Genomic DNA, 17,624 nt, shown 5'->3' on the forward strand with positions numbered 1-17,624 from the left:
TGCCATTTTGAATAAATCAATGAAACTGACTTCAAATGTTTCAACGGCTAAATAGGCTTTTGATTATTGACTAGCTGCAGGGCATAAGCAATTCGTGGAATGGTATTCATGCAGGTATTTGTTTCCTATTCTAATGAACCAAAGTCTACTGAGCGAAAGCTAGAAGTGCCACTTGGGTAATTTTGCTCTTCTTGTCCTAGAGGAAAAACAAAACGGATTACCTGTAGCACCACACGGCAAAGAATGCACCAAAAAACACGAGCAGGAATGCCATGTAGGTGCTCCACATGATGACGTACATGGCGTCCAGACCCAGGATCCTCCAGGGAACAGGAGGGGCTGGGGGCTGGGGCTTGGGCCCACAGACGATCGAGCAGTCCTGGCAGCTGCAGGGCCCCGTGACCTCATCCACGGATTCGTCACAGCCCTTGGTGGCATTGTTCATGGGCTCCATCCCATGGGCTGGAAGATCTGTGGGAAGGATTGTGTTGAGTGAGAAAATTTCCATTAAAAAAAAGCAAACACTACAAGGCTTGTAGTAAATTCTATTTAAACCCAATGACAAGCACACTGAAAGAAGTAACACAAATGGAAGAATAAAAAGGACTGGAGGTTTCTGGGGGATCAAGTTATGTTTTGCTGCTTAGTCCTGTAAAATTTTAAGTTAACCTCAATAACTCTGGGCATAGGGTTTGTCACCGAGATCCAAGTCCACCACATTCCACAGTAAACCTTCAATCAAGTTTTATCTCCACTGAGGAGCTAGTCTAATGCAATGGCAGAGCTTTTGAAAAAACTTTTTTTTAAAAAACAGCTTATTCCTTCAATTCTGTAGCAACACCTGAAGGCAATTCTTCTATCTCCACTCCCATGCCCAGCCCCTAACCAACCAGGGGTAGGATAAATGCTCTAGTTACCTCTCTCGCTGGAGGAAATTCTAGGACCTAGGGATCTGAATTTATCTTCCTACTGCAGGTTAAGGTTCCTGCGCTTTAAAAGAAATCCTAACACACCAAACGTGGAGGTCTTCATCCCCACCTGAAAAGACGGGCGTGATGGTGAAGGGCGCCTGGCCGTTGTCCTTGTTGAACATGTACTCGATCCAGTTGGTGGCGTTGCAGGCTTCGGCCTCCTTCCCGCACAGCAGCCCCAGGGCTTTCTCGTTACTCGAGGGGGCCTCCACGTCCCTGCAGGCATTGTACATGGCTGGCAGGGGAGTAAGGGAAAAGGCTGAAGCTGCGCTGCTTTAATTCACCAGACGAGGTCTTACCAGAGGCCTCTCATGTGTGACCTTGGAAATCCAGACACACTGCAAGCGGGAGCCGCGGGCTGGGACTCGGGACAGTAAACACTAAGGGCAGGATCGGAGGTCACCTCTGAAACCAGCTTGTCACTCTACAAGTAACATCAGGCCAGGTTCCAAGCAACTTAAAAGTCAAAGACAGTAAAGGCTTACGTCATCCCGGTATCACCCCCAGTGCATGCAACAGCATCCTGAAGGCCGAGCAAGGAGAAGCGAAGGATCTGAGTGCCTCTTCAGCCAGCAAAGCTGGTTCCAGGAAGCTCTACAGCTGGAGAATGCTGGCACTTCCAGGGTAAAAATTGGTTTCAGGACAGACTTCACATGTGAATGACCCTAATACCACTCTCTTTTGGGGTTTTATTTTAGTATGCATAAAGACAACACATGAAGTAAGAATGTCAATGACATTTTGCACATAAGGAAGCAGTGGTAACGGGTCCTATCTTAATATTCAATTACCCGTCCCTGCTTGTTAGAAACCTCCCAGGACCTTCTTCCCCTAAACTTTAAGGAGATACTTATAAATTCATTGTGTTTTACCCTCACTCTTGAAAGACAATTTAGCTAGAGCGATAGTAGCTTCTTTAGAACTATGATAATTCCATTGCCTTCAGGCCTCTATCATTGCTGGTTAGAAAATCTCCAATTGTCATTCTTTTGAAGTGATTTCTATCTTTTCTCTACTTGCTTGGAAGTGATTTCTATCTTTTCTCTACTTGATATTTGTCTTTGGAATTTTATAGTTTTTATGAGCTATGTTTAGGTATGGATTCCTTTTTTAAATAGCTTTATTGAGATAATTCACATACCATACAATTCATCAATCTAAAGTTAAAATATAATGGCTTTCAGCATACTCATAGATATGTGCAATCACCACCACAGTCAATTTTAAAACACTTTCATCACCTTAAAAAAAGAAACCTGGTATCTTTAACTAATGCTCCCTTATCTCCCCATCCCCTCAAGCCCTAAGCAACCATTCATCTACTTTTGTCTCTATAGATTTGCCTATTTTGGACATTTCATATAAATGTAATCATACAATATACAGTCTTTTGACTGGCTTCTACAACTTAGCATGATGTTTTCAAGGTCCATCCATGTCGCAGCATGGATCCATATTTCATTCCTTTTATGGTCAAATAATATTGCGTCATATGGATGTACCACATTTTGTTTATCTATGTATCAGTTGATGGATATCTTCGTTGTTTCCACCTATTATGAACATATGTTTTCATTTCTCTTGTGAGTGGAACTGCTGGGTCATATGGTAACTCTGTGTTTAATTGTTTCAGGAACTGCCAGACTGTTTTCCAAAGTGACTGCACCATTTTACATCCCCACCAGCAGTGTATGAAGGTTCTAATTTCTCTACATCTCCACCAACATTTGTTATCTTTTTGATTCTAGCCACCCTAGTGGGTGTGAAGCGGTACCTCATTGTGGTTTTGATTTGCATTTCCTTGATGACTAATGATCTCAAGCATCTTTCCATGAGTTTATTGACCATTTGTATAACATGTTGGAGAAATGTTTACTCGTTTGCCCATTTTTAAATTGGGTTATCTACTTATTGAGTTGTTAGAAGTCTCTGTATATTCTAGATACAAATCCTTTATTAAATACATGATTTGCAAATATTGCTTTCACCTTTTTTTTTTTATTTACTCAAGATATTTTTAATTCTTTAAGATACCCAGCATTCCGTAGCAATCTGTCTCACTCCCCGCTGCCCTCGGAGCACCCAGACAAGCAGCATCAGGGTCACTGCTGGGGGGACACGGCGACGGAAGCCCAGGAGGAGCTCGGGGCCACCCTGCGGTATCCTGTCCCCTCCCAAGGCACCATCAGGTTTCACCTCTTTTTGATGGTGTTCTTTGAAGCACAAGTTTTTTATTTATTATTATTTTTTTTTTGCGGTACACGGGCCCCTCACTGTTGTGGCCTCTCCCGTTGTGGAGCACAGGCTCCGGACGTGCAGGCTCAGCGGCCATGGCTCACGGGCCCAGCCGCTCCGCGGCATGTGGGATCTTCCTGGACCGGGGCACGAACCCGTGTCCCCTGCATCGGCAGGCGGACTCTCAACCACTGCGCCACCAGGGAAGCCCAAGTTTTTTATTTTGATCAAGTCCAAGATATCTATTTCTTCCTTTTGTTTGCTCATGTTTTTGCTGTCATATCTAAGAATTCATCGCCAAATCTGAGGTCATGAAGATTTATCCTGATGGTTTTTTCTTTTTTTTAAATTTTTAATCCTGATGTTTTCTTCTAAGAGTTTTCTAGTTTTAGCTCTTACATTTAGGTCTTTGATCCATTTTAAGTTTTTAAATGCAATGTTTAAAGGATACACTCCATTTAAAATTATTGCAAAATACTGGCTATATTCCTCATGCTGTACAGTACATCTTTGAGTCTATCTTATACCCAATATTTTGTACCTCCCACTCCCCCAGGTTTATATGCTGCCCCGCCCCCGCTCGCCACTGGTAACCACTAGTTTGTTCTCTATATCTGAGTCTCCTTCTTTTTTGTTATATTCACTAGTTTGTTGTATTTTTTAGATCCCACATATATAAGTGAGATAATACAGTATTTAATTTTGTCTGTCTGACTTATTTCACTTAGCATAATGCGTCCATCCATGTTGCTGCAAACATTTTAAGTTAATTTTTGTATATGGTGTGAGGTAAGGGTACAACTTTGTTCTTTTACACGTGGCTATCCAATTGTCCAAGACCACTTGTTGCAGACTATTCTTTCCCCCATTGAATGGTCTTGACACCCTTGTCAAAAATCAGATGACCATAGATGTATGGGATTATTGTCAATTCTGTCTCATTTCTTTGTATGTCTATCCTTATACCAGTACCATACCATCTTGATTTCCACTCGTTGGTTAGTAAATTTTGAAACTGGGAAGTGTGATTCCTCCTATTTTGTTCTTCTTTTTTAGGATTGTTTTGGCTATTCTGGGTCCCCTGTAATTTCATGTGAATTTAAAAATCAGCCTGTCCATTTCTACAAAGAAGTCAGTTGGGATTCTGATAGGGATTGCACTGGCTCTATAGATCAATTTGGGGAGTACTGCCATCTTATAACAATATTAAGTCTTTGATCCATGAACACAAGATGCCTTTCCATTTATAAAGATCCTCTTTAATTTCTTTTAATAATGTTCTTTAGCTTTTAGAATATGTTTCACACTGTTTTTGTTAAATTTATTCCTAAATATTTTATTCTTTTTGATACTATTGTAAATGGAATTTTTTTTAAAATTTCACTTCCAGATTGTCCATTTCAAGTGTATAGAAATACAACTGATTTATATATATATATTCTCTCTTTTTTTTTTTTTTTTTGGCCACGCCATGCAGTGTGTGGGATCTTAGTTCTGCGACCAGGGATGAAATCCACGCCCCCTGCAGTAGAAACAAGGAGTCTTAACCACTGGACTGCCGGGTAAGCCCCTATTCTATTTCTTCTTAATTTATCTGGTTTAAGGATTCATTTTCTTTTCCTAAGTCTGAAGATTCATCTCTCATCCATTCTGGAAAATCCCCAGCCATTATCCTTTTGCTTACTGTCTCTCCCCAGCTCTCTTACCCCCATATGTCACTTTTAATGATTTCCAGAACTTTATATCTCTATGCTGTTTTCTGAGTAATTCCCTCATATCTTCCAGCTAACCATTTGGTTTTCAGGTTTTAATTTATCAAATAGTTCAAGGATACGGAAAATATGGAGAATATGATCTCACGTACTTGCCACCCATCTCTACCGATCTTACTATTTTACAACATTTGCCTCAACATTAACAAAAACACATTATAGATATAGCTGAAGCTCCCTCACTATCCCTTCCTATGGGCAGCCCCCCTTCTCCAAGGTAATCACAATCCTGAGTTTGATGTTTATTTTTCCCATGCACGTTTGTGTACCTTTATGATATACTGTATCCATAAATATGTAGTACTGTTTAATATAAACATACTACATATGTTCTGTTACTTTCAGTCAGTATTTTTAAGTGTCATTCACATGACTGACACAATCCTAATTCATCCATTTTAACATAACAGACTATGACTATGCTCCAGTATACTGATCTGTTCTCCTCTTAATTAGCATTTAGTGTCTCCAATGTTTTTTTTTTAAATGGCCTTTATTTTTTAGAGCATTTTAGGTTCACAGTAAAACTGAGCAGGGAGCACAGAGGGTTCCCATATAACCACTGCCTCTACACAAGCACAACCTCCCCACTATCAGCAGCACCAGAGTTGTGCATCTGTTACAAATGATGAATCTACATTGACATCATATTCGACCAAAGTCCACAGTTTGTTACGGTTGACTCTAGGTACTGTACATTCTTTAGAGTTTTGGCAAACATATAATGACACACATCCACCATTATAGTATCAACTATTAGTTTTACTGCCCTAATAATCCCTGTGCTCCACCTATTCGTCTCTCCCTGTCCCCAACCCCTGGCAACCACTGATCTTTTTACGGTCTCCATAGTTTTGCCTTTTCCAAAGTGTCAGAGAGTTGGAATCGCACAGTATGTAGTCTTTTCAGGTTGGCTTCTTTCACTTAGTAACATGCATTTAAGGCTCCTCCATGTCTCTCCATGGTTTGATAGCTTGTTTCTTTTCAGTGCTGAATAATATTCTGTTGTCTGGAGGTACCACGGTTTCTCCATTCACCTACTGAAAGACATTATTGGTTGCTTCCAAGTTTAGCAGTTATGCATAAAGCTGCTACAAACATCCACGTGTGGGTTTTCATGTGGATATGTATTTTCAACTCTTTTGGGTGAAAACCAAGGAGCATGATTACTAGAATGTGTGGTAAGAATGTTTTTCAGTATACATATAACTGATTCACTTTGTTATACACCACAAACTAACACTGTAAAGCAATTATACTCCAATAAAGATGTTAAAAAAAGAATATTTTTCATTTTCTAAGAAGTTGCCAAATTGTCTTCCAAAGTGGCCGTACCATTTTGCATTCCCAGCAGCAATGAATGAGAGTTCCCGTGGCTCCACATCCTCGCTAGCATTTGGGGGTGTCAGGGTTTTGGATTTTGGCCATTCTAATAGGTGTGTAGTGGTATCGTTGTTTTTTAGTTTTTTTGTGGCTGCATTGGGTCTTCATTGCTGCGTGCACACTTTCCCTAGTTGCAGCAAACGGGGGCTACCCTTCATTGTGGTGCACAGAGCATGGGCTCTAGGCGTGTGAGCTTCAGTAGTTGCAGCACATGGCTCAACAGCTGCAGTACACGGGCCCTAGAGCACGTGGGTTTCAGCAGTTGGGGCACGCAGGCTCTAGAGCACAGGCTCGGTAATTGTGGCGCATGGGCTTAGTTGCCCCAAGGCATGTGGGATCTTCCTGGACCAGGGATTGAACCCGTGTCCCCTGTGTTGGCAGGCGGATTCTTAACCACTGTGACACCAGTGAAGTCCCTCGTTGTTGTTTTAGTTTAGAATTCCCTAATGACATGATGTTGAACATCTTTTCACATGCTTATCTGCTATTCATGTATCTTCTTTGGTAAGGTGTCTGTTCAGGTCTCTTGTCCACTTTTCAATCAGGTTGTTCACTTCCTTATCGTTGAGTTTTAAGAATTCTTCATATATTTTGGGTAACAGTCCTTTATGAGATTATCTCTTTTGCAAATATTTTCTCCCTGTCTGTGCTTGTCTTCTCATTCTCTTGATGTCTCCAATTTTTCATGATCACAGAAATGCTACAATGAACGTTTTTATATGGTTCTCCCTCCTTACATGCGTTAAGAGTTTCTCTAAGGTAGGCACCTCTAAGTGGAATTTCTGCGGTGAGGGTATATTTATCTTCAAGTTTACCAGGTATTGCAAAACTATTTTTCAAATGGGTTTCAAACACTCACACCGAGTTACAGTTTCCAGTGGAGTAGCATATTAGCATTCCTCTGCCTCCACATCCTCACCAATATTTCGAATTGACCAACTTTTAAATCTGTGCCAATCTGATATGTGAAATGGTAGCTCACTGTTTTAATCTGCATTTCACTGATTGCTACAGATGCTAATTAACTGTATTTATAAATCCTTTCACTTCTGGTTTCTGCTTTTCCTCTCTTGTCTAGAATCCTTTCTTACCTTAAAGTCATAAAGACATTCTATACTTACTTCTAAAAATTTCCAAGATTAGGATTTTTACTTTGTTAATCAAAAATAAAAATTAGATGAATAATTAATTTCTCACTCCATTTATCAACTAGCCCACTCTTTCCCTTAATGATTTATAACAACACACCTGTATCAACTGTCCACATGGATGGTTCTGTTTCTACACAGAATGATCTCTCTTCATCCTGTCAGAGTGTCTTTTACGTCACATCTTTTGGTAGATTTATTCCTAGGTACCCTACTTTTTGTTGCTTTTGTGAATGGTATCTTTTTTCTAGTAAGTTTTTTTTGTTACGTTTTTAACTGATCATTATAATTAAATTTATATGTTGCTCTTATAGTCAACAACTTTGATGAATTATTTTCTTATTTTATTTATTGTTTTTGGGCACATTCTTTATTCAGCTGCATCTAATCTTCTTTTAATCCACTTAAATGACTATTCCTTTTTTTTTTTTTTTAATTTTTGGCTGCATTGGGTCATTGTTGCAGCACGTGGGCTTTTCTCCAGTTGTGGCAAGTGGGGGCTACTCTTCGTTGCAGTGTGTGCGCTTCTCATTGCAGTGGCTTCTCTTGTTGCGGAGCACAGGCTCTAGGTACGCAGGCTTCAGTAATTGTGGCACACAGGCTCAGTAGTTGTGGCGCGCAGCTCTAGAGCGCAGGCCTAGTAGTTGTGGTGCACAGGATGAGTTGCTCCGTGGCATGAGGGATCTTCCCAGACCAGGGCTTGAACCTGTGTCCCATGCATTGGCAGGTGGATTCTTAACCACTGCCTGCCTGTTATATATCTTAACCACTGTGCCACCAGGGAAGCCCTACAGTTCTATTCCTAATCTGTTCATTCTTTTTCCTTAGTGTCCTATTCTTTTAGAATTCTTTCATTTCAGTCATTTTCAACAAACATGACATGGTCTTTTTCAGAGTGTTCTATGATTTCTAGTTGCTGGGGTACCCTTCCTCCTATTTGTTATACCTGCTTACTTTCCCTTCTCGTGATCTGTTTCTTTAAGGTCAAAAATCTCTCCTCTGCCAACTAGTTCTACCTTCCATCCCATCTCCTCAGTCTTGCAGTAATTCATGAAGTTATGCCTTTCATGTCCACTAGAACCAAAGTTCCAATGGTTTCTAAAATGTATAGAAATAAGCTTGTACATACTAAAAATTTCCATGTGGGAACTTATACTTAGGAAGGCGTTAAAGCAAATACTTTAAGGAGATTGTATAAAAGGTTGTAGCTCAAGTCCCAGGATACAAGCAAAGCAACAACTCACATTTCAAGGCCAATGGAACTAAAAACTGTCATTTTCACAGAGTTGACAGGACAACAAAAAGGGACAATTTGATCCACTGTCCTGATACCAAATATAAAAGAGGAATAATTTAAAAGTTTACTTACCATTGGCAAAACTCTCTCCAACATAGTATTGTAATTCTTTTACGTTTGTTTTTGTCTGGTTTGTAACAGGATCAACATAATCTTCCATTGCTGTAACGTTCAGAAACTGACTTTGTCGAGGGCTACATGTCAGCTCACAAAACAGGTTCATTAGGTTATAAAAACAGGATGGACATCTAAATGGAAAAGTAAACTATTGTATATGATTTCACGGATAATAGGGCCAGCAAAAAGATGATTTAAAAGAGACAAAGAATGTTTAAAATTTATTATAAAATGGCAAATGGATTAACATGAGGACATATTAAACCCAGCAATTCCAAACCTAAAACCTCATGTTAAAATAGACACCTGTTTAGAAACTGCCCTAATTACTACTGCCCAGATCGAGAGAGGTCTGCCAGATGTAATTTCAAAAAGAGACAAATGCTCTCTGAATTCTGCACTTTATAATTCAGACATGTTTTCTCTGTCTTGAAGTTAGAAGGACTTAGAAGCATCATGGTGACAGTTCTGATTGAGAAGAAAAAAGGGAAAAAATGAGATTTACACATTAGTTTTCATCTTATGACCTACTGAAGGACTCTCTTCCGATCCCCAGATAATCCTAGGCTCTCTCTAAACACAAGAGGATTTCCCCGTGACATGAAAAGATAAAGAGAACAGCAGTGGTATCCTCTGGCTGCATGCATTTCAGAAGCACCCGGGTTTTCATAAGAACCACAACTGTCTGCTGTCTTCCAGGTTCAAAGTTTAAGCTTCTAATGTTGACCAGTTATGTGGCAGAAGACCTCTCTCTCCTCTTTGGTTCACCATTATCTGCAAACGCTATTGCTTCATCAGACTTGCATTCTTGCAACAAAACCAATCAAGATTGCTCTCTACTCTGAACCCATCCAGACGACCACACGCGGCGACACAGAACAAGGAAGTTGTGGTCCCAGCCTTCAAAGCCTCTGGTCTAGTGAAGGAGCAGACACCCACACTGACTTGCTTTCAGGAGTTCCGTGCTTTACTGTGACAAACAGGAACAACAATTACACCATTCAAACAGAATTCACTCTTGGGGTGCACAGTTTTCTACTACTTTCCATAAATTACAAACCTCTTTCTATGTTACTCCATTTAATCTCTACAGTCATCAGTTTGGACAGCTGCATAGTATTCCATATTAGCATCTCACTGTTTGCTATTATAAATAAAGCTTTGCTACCTCTGACAACACGAGGAAAACTTGGTTATCTTTTGATGTTTACGCCCATAATACCTCACTTATGCCCATAATACCTCACGTAGAGCAGGTGCTAGATAAATGTATTTTGGCTAACTGACAGCTCCAATCTGGCTACAGCAACATCCACTAGGCTTCCTTCCACAAGATAAGCTGGCCTGATTAGAGTCTCAACTTTCTGATCTAATATATTGTTTGTTGTCCTCAGAGAACAATTTACAGATGGTTTTCCACTCTATATTGCCAACTGAAAATTTGAGAAGCAGCAAGGTTTCCTAGCGGACACCGACTTGTGCCCTGTCACCTGCAGTGACACCTGCATGGAGAAGCGCATGTCCTTCCCATCCGCCTTTATCACGGTGCTCAACGTGCTGTTCTAAAGACCACCACCAGTTCGTTCTTCTGCACATTCGAGAACTGCTGGGTAAGCTTAGAGAACATGTATTACGAAGCCCTTTTCACTGCCCGGGTCACACAGAACACACTGGATGGCAAACTAATTTTGACAAAACCAGCCGACTCTGCCAAAACAAGCTTTCAGCAGTTACCAAAGGCCGGCTCTACCGAGGCCTGGGTCACCACAGGAAGAGAGAACCACGCACAAAGCAGGGGAGGGAGGCAATGCAGAGGACTGTACGGAGGAGGGTCTCAGGTCAGAGAAATGGGCAGGAACCCCTCTCCTCCCCACAGCGCGAAGGGGCTCAAGTCTGAAAGGACCCAGACCCCAGTGCAGGTCCCCTTTGGGATGAAGACATCTCAGAGGAAAACCAAGTAGCAACTCTGAATGTAAAGAGAGAACTGAGTCTGATAATTATTACTTTATCAGAAGTTACTGTTTATTTCTGAGAAGTCGTAAGATAGCATTCTTAAAACAAGAACTAACTTTTAAACCCATTTTTCCTGCATGCCTGGCGGTCAACCCACCTGGACAGAAACTGCAGAGGCAGCTGCAGGTTGTCTTTCAGTGTCCGAAGCTGCTGAACATCACAGCAAAGACTGACGTTGCCGAAGAAGAACCCTGGACAGAGTTCCTTTCGAGTAAGAAAGCACGGACATCAGAGGAGCACAGTTAAATAAGGACAAGCATTCCTCAAATATAAGACCATTTTATTTATATCGCCCTTTTTAGGTACACAAGGGTGAGACACCTATATGCAAAGTGCTTGCAGAATTCCTTTAAAAGGTTATCAGATTTACTGTTTGTAACTAGGGATTCACAAGAGTAGAGGCAGTAGAAGCATTTTAATTTTTTTTTTCTAATTGGGAAGCTCACTTTCCTCCCTTGACCATCATTTTACCTCTTTTTAGGTTATTTGGTTAAGTTTAACCAGAATGCTATTTACTCTTTCCCTCAGTCACTCCAGGGAATGTCGAATGCCTTTAATAATTCTGATGAAAGGAGTAAGTCCAGGTGACCCGCTATTGTGTCAACTGCAGCCTCTAAGACCCGTCTTTCCACCTGGATTTTTCCAGTTCTTTTCTAATATCCCTGTGTATCAGGGATGGGGAAAGAGACAACAGGAAACAGATTCCTGGTAGCAGCCAAAGTTCATAGGCTCTTAGTGGAAACCGGAGGAATCACTAGAGTGAACAAAGGACAAGGGAGTCACAGCCACTTAGCAGCCTCGTCCACTCAAGTCCTGAAATCTAGGAACAAAAAGAGGTAACTTTGAGTGTATTTTGAAGAAGCTGCTAAAGCAACATCTGAGGTACCAAGATCAGTTCCTAAGTGGTAACCTGATAATGGGAAACTTTATGAGCAAGGTATAGTCAGCCCCCCCAAATTACGCCTCTGGAGTTATGTTATCTTCTTTGTGCTACAGATAAGAGTTTGGGATAAGAAAAGCCCATTCATTTCATCTCTATCCCCACCCCACGGTAATATTTAAGGTATAATTGCAGAGGATCTCTGATTAGCATTTTGTGTTCCCAACGCCCAAGACAACTAACTCACCTGCACCAGGTCATAGCCATCCTCTGGCAACGGCTTTGGTAGCCCAGAATATCTGCAATTGTACCTCTTATCTCCAGATGCAATTCCACACTCTCCATACCAAACACAGGACTGTGAAAATACCTACAAAAGTCAAGCCAAAACTCGCTTCATTAGGGCCTCAGGGATAACACAAAGTTCAACAGCAAAGGGCACCCACTCAAGCCCCATTCACAGGAGCTTCCAAGGTTACCTGCAAAGCCAAGTAACAGCAAGAGGCACTGGTTAGTTTAACATTTTGACAAATATTAATTAAAATAGACCAAAATGGACTTGTCAAGTCAGTCAGCGAAGGAGGTAATAGAAATTCCTTGTTTACATGATTTCTACTTCCTGCTAGATTATTTATTAACAAGAGGAAGCTACAGTTCCACATAAGAGTCACTAACAATCAGTGTAGAAGAAAGCAAGATAGTATGTGAGTCTGTGATTACTAAGGCTCTATTTTTGCACATCTGTATAAGGAACTGTGTCAGGTCTAAATAATGAAAGATCATTTGCGTATCTGTTAAGGTTAATTAATATCAGCACACCATGAGTAATGTGAAGAAAAGACCGTAAGGAGGAGAAGAATGAATACCTTGTCCTTGAGATTTAAGTAAAAGGCAAGAAATGTGCTCACTTTAAGGAAAATCCCCTCAGAATATTAAAAATATAAAACCTCTTGTGTAAAGATTTCTCAAGAGCCACTCCTATTCCCCACGTGAGAGTCACACTGGCAGTGGGGCTGGGGGGAGGAGGGCACCACGTGACTCATCCCATCAGCAAGGCCACCGAGCTCCACCAAGCTGGCCAGGGTCACGGCCAGCGTGACCTTGCAATCAGCTATCGTGTAGGGAAACAGGGACTGTCGAGACGCAACCATGGATCCCAAGATACCTGGTGGAAAAGCCATTAAAGAAATATCGGCATAGAAGCAAGAGAGTGAATTCTCTCCAGGGGCAGTGGCACGTGGGCCGCACACCGCAAGGAGTTAAGCTGGGCTGTTGGTCGCCGGCAGCAAGACACAAATCCCACAACAGGCCCTGAAAACATGAAAGGAAAAACAGGCAGGAGGTTGAGGGGTGTTGAGGGGAAATCTAAAGGCCCAAATGACTTGTCTCTGAATTCATTCTTCAGATATTTTAAAACAGAAATTATGACTTACCCCATCTTGTTTCATTAAAAGTCATATGTTTAGGCCACAAGGAAGGGAAATTATACAAATGAGGAAGCAACAAGCATTTAACGTCATATCCCAAACCTTTGGCAAGAAGTTGCAAAATTCCACCATTTCTGTATAAAAAGACTCATAATTATGTCCATAAACCTAGCGAATCTAGAGAAAGTACTGCTCTTTCCAAAACTCTGGGTTTCCCACTAAAAGGTCATTATCCATCTACTGAAGTTTGAAAAGGCAAATAAGCTAAGAAGGGGTGACAACTGCTGATACTGACCCATAATTTACATACAAGGGACCCGTCCCTTGGACTCCCCCTCACAGAATTCTCAACAGACCAACAGGGCAAGCAGGTCCCGGCCAGGGGGCACTCTGGCACGTCATCCACAGGTGTGGCAGGAATCCAGTCATAAAACTGCAACTCTGGCATGACTAACAGGACGGGCATCTGGAGTCTAAGTTCCCCTTCCTCAGCACTTAGCATTCTACGGGAAAATAAAGATGACCCAATGCTGTTTGGTCCCTATTTACAAGATCGTCCTTTATAATCTACACCATTTGTTTCAAAGCAAAGTTGTTTCCACCCACCAAGTAGAAGAGATGGGGCGGGGGGCGGGTAGGGAGGAAGGGCTGAGGGTTGAGCTTGAGGGGCGGGAGATCAGGAGTCCTGGGTTCCTCAATAAATGCTGAGCCCGGCTGCACCTGGAGCAGGTAACCTGGCTGAGCAGAGCAGGCGTCTCCCACCTGTGAACTGCACTCATAACCCCGCTTACGTCACAGTTCTGGTGTGAACACTGAATGCGGGAATAAAGGAGCAAGTGCTTAGGAAACTAGAAAGCACTACCACTCAAACGTAAGGAATTATTCTTAATGCCTTCCAACTGTTTGGGACCTCACCAAAGAGGATCCAAAGACCTGAAGAAGATAAACTGCTCATGGTTTCTTTGGGGCCAGGAAAAAACTGGGCTTGAGTCACTGCTCTTAGGTTTGCTTTCCCAAGTCACCTACCTAAAGAAGCATGAACCGGCGGGGCCCAAAGGTACTCACAGGCCACTCGCTGTGTGCCAGGCACTGTTTTAACTGTTCTTACATATTAACCCAATGAATCCTTACAACAAATGCATGAGGGAACGTTTTTTCTTTTTTTGGCCACACCACGCGGCGTGCGTGATCCTAGTTCCCCGACCAGGGATGGAACCCGCACCCCCTGCAGTAGAAGCACAGAGTCTTAACCACTGGACCGCCAGGGAAGTCCTGGGAGGTGCTATTATGCCCAATTTACAGATGAGCAAACAGAGGCAGAGAGGCTAAATAACTTGTCCAAAAGCAGCAGAGCCAGGATTCAAACCAGAACATTCTAGTTCCAGAAACAGACTCTCAATATATAATTAAGGTCCTCCCTCAAGGGGGTCCATCACCCATCCCTTGTGCAGGCCTGTGCGCCTGTGCACTCACTCACATGGCTGCACAGGTGGGGAGGCCTCTTCCCCACCTCAAGTCTCTCTCCCAGCCTCCCCTCGGCTTACCTACAGCTGAAACCCGAGCATCTCCTTCAACCGCAGGGCCTGGCTGGTGCTGAGCCCCCCTGGGGACCTCCACCACCTGGCTTCCTCCTCATCCACATGTTCAACCTCATCTCTGTGTTGGTCCCTTCACCTGCTCCTGCCCACGAAGGCTGCTCCATTTCACCCTCCCGCTCAGTCAGACCACCCACAACTCCTCTCCAGCTGCACCTCCAACCACCTGCTGCACAGCCCAGGTGCTCAAAAGGAAACCAGTCTTTCCTCCATCGCCAGGCCCTCTTCATCAGGGGCTCAGGCCCAGGTACCTTTCCCACCAACCTCCCGGGAAGCCTCGCCGGTGCAGCCTCCCTCACCCCTTCCCCCCCGACCCCTTCCCTGCGAGCCCACAGCCATCCTCTGTCCACCTCATCACCTCCCACCACGTGGTCTGCTCCCATGGGGGTACACCACGCCCACGGCGCCCAGGCACTGGATAAGGGTGCCCCTGTCACCTCAATCCCGCAGCAGATCTGTGAGGCTGGCACTAAAATAACACCACTTCACATATGAGGAAACTGAGGGTTACACAGGTAAGGTGACCCATCTGAGGCCACATGTGAGAACGGCAGAGCCAGACCCGACCCAAGGCCTGGCTGGTTTGGAAGCTGGAGCTCTTACTCCTCATGCTGCACGAGGGTCACTCCTCAGCAGACCACTGACTAGGCCGAGCTCATCTATGCAGCCCGTCAAGAACCTAGCCGACATCCGAACAACTGGGGCTTCCAGGCTCCAAAGCGCCAGGGCCCAGCGGTCAGACTTCATCAACGAAGACAACGGCTCACCTCAAGATCCCTGGAAGATTTCCTGGAATGTCAGGGCGGCACAAGCCGACACCAAGACCAAGGGCACGCCGAGCAATCAAGGGCTCAGGTACAGACCACGTACTTCCTTTCTCAGGGAAGCAAGGTGTCTGGGTGAAAGCTGCCTTCACTCTGATACAAGAACAACTGGTGCTGACTTCACACCAATGATACTCACCTGGGGAAGGCCATCTCCTGCCCGATACTGAAATAAACCCACCAAGGCTGGAGGTCTGCCAGAGCCCAAAGGGCACCAGACTGCATGTGAGCTCAGCTCCAGAGATGGACGGTGGCGGTAGTTGCACAACATGTGATGTACCTAATGTCCTTGAACTGTACTTTAACTTAAAATGGTCGATTTTATGTGTATTTTATCACAAAACATGAGCTCGGATGCCCTTCACCATGGAAGAGAAAAGCCCAGTGGCAAGGACTGCAGACAGCACGTTCTTGGTTATACTGAGATTAAACAGAGAAGGGTGACCGTCACTTGAAACACCATGGGTCTGAGTGTCATGCAACACAGCCAGAGCCTCTAATAACAGGTGTTGCCAAAGCTCCACTTGGGGTCGTGGGGGACAAGTCCAAAGGATGCTAATTCTTCACAGTTCATCTCATGGGCACCGACCAGTCTTACAGAGCTATTCATGACCACAAGAACTGTCTTATTTAAGCATTTAAACATTTGACCGATTCCTAAAATGTTAAATGAGTGTAGATTTTATTTTCCTTAATTACAGAGTACCCACCCATCACAAATATTCAAACATTACGGGTGTATGAGATAACACCGGAAGCTCCCCCTTACCTCTCCACTGCCACCCCATTCCTCAGACTTAACCAATGCTAACTTATTAGATCTAGGTCTTCCGGGCTTTCAATTCCCTCCCACAGGCAAACCTGTAGAGATATATCCACGCAAACACACACAAATGCAGTAACTTTTACATAATCTCTACTACCCTCCGTGACTGGCTGTTGACTCTACCTGAACTGCCTGTAACTGTATTTATCGGGGTCCCCAAGGCCGGACTCCAGCCCTTGTCTGCTGTCCCTCGTTTTCTCCACACATTTCAGTCCCCCCCCAATCTTGGAACGGCCTCCCTTTTTACAAGCCTCACCCAAGACTCACTGCCTCCACTAAATTTAACTCTGACTCCTATCACCTGGATCTGGTCACGGTGCTCCCCCGTCGGGTGAGCTGTCCTGGGGCAGAGGCAGGTTGGCCCCAGGCAACACGTGGCTGGTGCTCACAGGCATCCATCCTCACTGAGTCAGCAGGTGTCCTGCACCCAGAGCTCAGGCGAACCATTTCTTTGTGACTTACATTCCACAAGCTCCCCTGGGGATCCACCAGGACGCGGTGGATAAACCTTTCCTTAGAGGGCCAAATATTAAATATGATAGGTTTGTGGGCCCTAAGGTCTCTGTGCTACATACTCAACCTTGTCTTCTGTAGCTCAAAAGTAACCACAGACAATGGGTAAAAGATGGGCGTGGGTGTGTCCCAAGAAAACTATCCACAACTACAGGCTCTAGCCAGGTCATAATTTGCTGGCTCCTGCTCTAAGATCAAGGAGAATTTATGAGTATCACAAAGTTGTGCATGAAGGCAGAGGTTGCAAGAGTATTTTCTTGTGTTTGTCTCGAATGCCCTGTAAGACCACAGAATCCTAAAGGGCAAAGCCCAGGTGTTATACTTCCTTTGAAATTTTCTATAGTATTGCATCCAGTGTTCACTGATTCAGAAACTATCAAACCGTACAAGATGAGTTAAAGGAGCTTGACTGGATTATGTAGGAAGTTGCTTTGACTTTAACCCAGAATTTAGTAGTTACAAGCCTAGGCCGTCTCTGCTTTATTTCACAACATGCTCTAGAGTTTAATTATTGGATATATGACTGCACAGGGAAGCATCTTTCAATAATAATAGGAATAGTTCAGGAAAGTTAAAAAAAAATGCCCCTTCTGCTACATGTCAGCAACTCTAGCAGCTGCTAA

The 17,624-nt window shown here is 43.3% G+C and overlaps 1 protein-coding gene across 1 annotated transcript in view; it reads right to left on the reverse strand.

Annotated features, from left to right (window-relative positions):
- NPC1 (NPC intracellular cholesterol transporter 1) overlaps positions 1-17,624 on the reverse strand; it is a gene marked incomplete at both ends in the record, with an annotated part of 55,433 nt that overhangs the window by 25,722 nt on the left and 12,087 nt on the right. Inside the window, 5 exons of the mRNA XM_079718251.1 lie at positions 222-471; positions 1,039-1,206; positions 8,879-9,054; positions 11,034-11,140; positions 12,064-12,186. Of these exons, the coding sequence (XP_079574377.1) occupies positions 222-471; positions 1,039-1,206; positions 8,879-9,054; positions 11,034-11,140; positions 12,064-12,186 (824 nt within the window). The remainder of the gene's footprint in view (positions 1-221; positions 472-1,038; positions 1,207-8,878; positions 9,055-11,033; positions 11,141-12,063; positions 12,187-17,624) is intronic.

The sequence above is a fragment of the Hyperoodon ampullatus genome (genome assembly GCF_949752795.1).
Source record: "Hyperoodon ampullatus genome assembly, chromosome: 13".
Lineage (NCBI taxonomy): Eukaryota > Metazoa > Chordata > Mammalia > Artiodactyla > Ziphiidae > Hyperoodon > Hyperoodon ampullatus.